This window comes from Adiantum capillus-veneris, chromosome 1, assembly GCF_014529385.1.
Source record: "Adiantum capillus-veneris isolate H3 chromosome 1, ASM1452938v2, whole genome shotgun sequence".
NCBI classification, from domain to species: domain Eukaryota; kingdom Viridiplantae; phylum Streptophyta; class Polypodiopsida; order Polypodiales; family Pteridaceae; genus Adiantum; species Adiantum capillus-veneris.
The window spans coordinates 8,386,369-8,389,251 of NC_140931.1; the positions used below are offsets into that span (position 1 = coordinate 8,386,369).

Here is a 2,883-nt window from a genome sequence, read left to right on the forward strand (position 1 = left end):
GTCCTGGTAGTGCCATGTCAGCGAGTTGTGACAGTGTGCACTGTGTGTGCGAGTCTGGGGATTGTGTGACATGTGTCTTGCTATCTTCAGTGGTTCATCTGCCCTATGAACTACTTTATATTGCAACTATTTTGCCTAACTTAACCTTTTCGTGCCACGCTTCTTTATATAGTAGTGTCCCGGCATCTCTAGAGTCATATCATAAACTAATTGCAAAATCTTTGCATGCACTTGTGTGTGTATATTTGGGCACTAATGACATTAAAGGGATGTGATAGTATTTAGTCAATACTGTGCATGATGGAGCTATAGTTATACTATCTTGTGGATGAGTGCCAAGGGTCTATACCTTGTGTTTTGCTTCAAAGCTGAATCTGGGCTTATCCTGGATGTGTGGCTCCCATGCCTAAAGACTCCAGTGTCTTTTTCTGTACATTAATAATTGTTTCCTTGCATGTTTCAGGGTCGAGGCTCAAAAGCCTCCATTTATGTTCAATCACTGCGAGGAGATCCATTCCGGGTAATGATTTTCTTCATGTTTTCTTTGCAGAAAATGGCTGGGCAGAAATGAATGTGATTAGCTAATGGAGTTTTTTTAAAATTTCCCATCAGGATTTTCACTTGAGTGTGCTTGCGGCTTACTTCCTCCCTCATCCGAAGTCTGAAATTTTGAAGGTTTGCCTCTTCTGACAAGCGCTTGTTAGCATAGATTTTCGCAAGGATTACTTCGACCCTGACTGTCAGAATGGGTTTCTCAGAATGGTTGCTTTGAACACTTAAATGATTGCAAGGACCTCTTTTTTATCAAGTTGGTTGTACTAGTCTATAGAAGGAACCTTTTTTTGTGTGGCTTGGCTTGTCAAGCATAAGTGGCTGTATCGATTGAATGCATAGAAATGATAATCTCTCTCTTATTGTTGTCTGCCAGATAAATCTTCTGGCAAGCAACATCCACAAGAAGAGCAGCGACATTGATTCACAACAGAAGCTTCCAGCAGGTATGGGAGCATAAGACCAGGAGCAGCTTTTTGCAGAACGGGCCTCTGGCCTCCTCTGAGCTAAAGTAGGCATTAACCCACGACCCCATTTTGCCATGTAAAGGAAGCATAGTTTCCATTTTGCTAAACGACGCGTCATTTTTTGGGTGAGGGCTCTCTGATTGCCATCTCTCTCTCTCTCTCTCTCTCTCTCTCTCTCTCGCGTCCGGAGGACGGGTCATGCACCCACATTTTGTTTTGGTTAATGAATCTTTTCGCGTTGTCGTTGGCTTTTGTATTCACTTTTGGCCTTAGTATCTGAGCTCATGACTGCATTGATGCATACATTGTGTTTGTGATTGGTCTGCCAAAAGGGAAAATTTGGGCTTGCGCGATGTTCATTCTTTTTGCTGTCAAAAAATAGGAACTTTTTTTTTTTTTGGGGGGTCTTTTGGCCTGCTTTATTCTGTATGATATTCCTATTGGATGATAAATCAAAGCATCTTTGTCATGGTTCTTCAAAACCATCATAACTTGGTAGTGCATTTTTACTAAAGATTTATAGACTGTTAGATAAAAATTAAAATGGTTTTACTTTTACATTACACATTAAATATTAATCGAAGCTTCAAGATTAATGTCAACAAATAATCGGTGTAAATATTAAATTGACAATGAAAGTGAATAATCTCTCTCTCTCTCTCTCTCTCTCTCTCTCTCTCTCTCTCTCTCATAACAGGTCTTGAGTTCAACTCGTCGTCGGCTAGATCTTTAAGGTCTCTTGCGATAGTTTCCTACTACATTTAAACTCTCCCTCTCTCTCTCTCTCTCTCTCTCTCTCACACACACACACACACACACACACACACACACACACACACAACACCAGACACTATCTTCACAAATAGGATAGAGGATAAAGCTTTCTGTCATAGAATACTTCCAAAAAAGTATAGTATGCTTCTCTTTGTTGTAAAAACGCTTAAAACATTTAACATCATATAAAAAGTCATCATTTGAACTTGGGCAAAGAAAATTTACTCCTTCCACAGTCCTTGCTTTTCAAGGCCAAAAATCCATCATTTATCCACGATTCAAGAAGGGAATTTGTTTTGTAGGAATTGGGTCAAGTAGGCCGTACCAATTTTGGAAAAGGGGTTTGTTAAGTAGAATCTTTTCTCTTTGAAGGAAAAAAAAGAGGGGAAACGGCACTTTGGGGTTTTTTTGGATGATACGATATACCCCTCTAATTTGTGGATATTCCCAAAATATCCCTAAAATTTCAAAAATTCCCTCTCTCTCTCTCACGCACGCGTGCATCTCATCTGCCTTGGTATCTATGGTGGGCTCTGAGCGGATGCGAATAGAGAGGGAGTTGGTGTTTGTGAAACCAAAGGCAGACGGATAGAGAGGCGATGATGCAAGCACGACCAAGGAGCTAGGAAGGGAGAGAGCTTGTCATGGCGATGGAGTGAAGCTCTGCATTATGGGATAGAGCTTGTCATGGCGATCATAGAGCTTGTCAGGGGATGCAGACATGGGGAAATGAGAGCTTGTCATGGTGATGGAGTGAAGCTCTGCAGGAGAATGATAGCAACATCAGATATCAAGTTTTGTTTCAAAATTTCCACATTCTTGCAGCAGCTCGAGCCGGTGGTACAAACGAGGCAATGGCAAGGGGGACGTGTTTTGCTTGTTGCAACTGTTTGTCGTCGCCATGGGAGCAGGGCATGATGGGGGATGCGTGAGAACATGGGAAAATCGATGGGCTTTGCGATTGAGGGAATCTTGAGGCCTAATTAATTAAAAGGTGGAGAAATAGACCAAGTAGTAGGAGAGAAATATTACATATTTGCTTCACTCGTACATTAACCATATATACAATCATTTAAAAAACAGATAGCTT

General features: G+C 41.1%; 1 protein-coding gene across 1 annotated transcript; it reads left to right on the top strand.

Moving 5' to 3' along the window:
* The first annotated feature begins 384 nt into the window (after positions 1–384).
* On the top strand, positions 385–1,265 carry LOC147464276 (protein DWD HYPERSENSITIVE TO UV-B 1-like). The gene is made up of 3 exons (XM_086508725.1): positions 385–520; positions 613–675; positions 929–1,265. The coding sequence occupies exons 1-3, from the start codon at positions 455–457 to the stop codon at positions 1,010–1,012; spliced, it is 213 nt and encodes a 70-aa protein (XP_086364851.1). The 5' UTR covers positions 385–454; the 3' UTR covers positions 1,013–1,265.
* Positions 1,266–2,883: the final 1,618 nt, after the last annotated feature.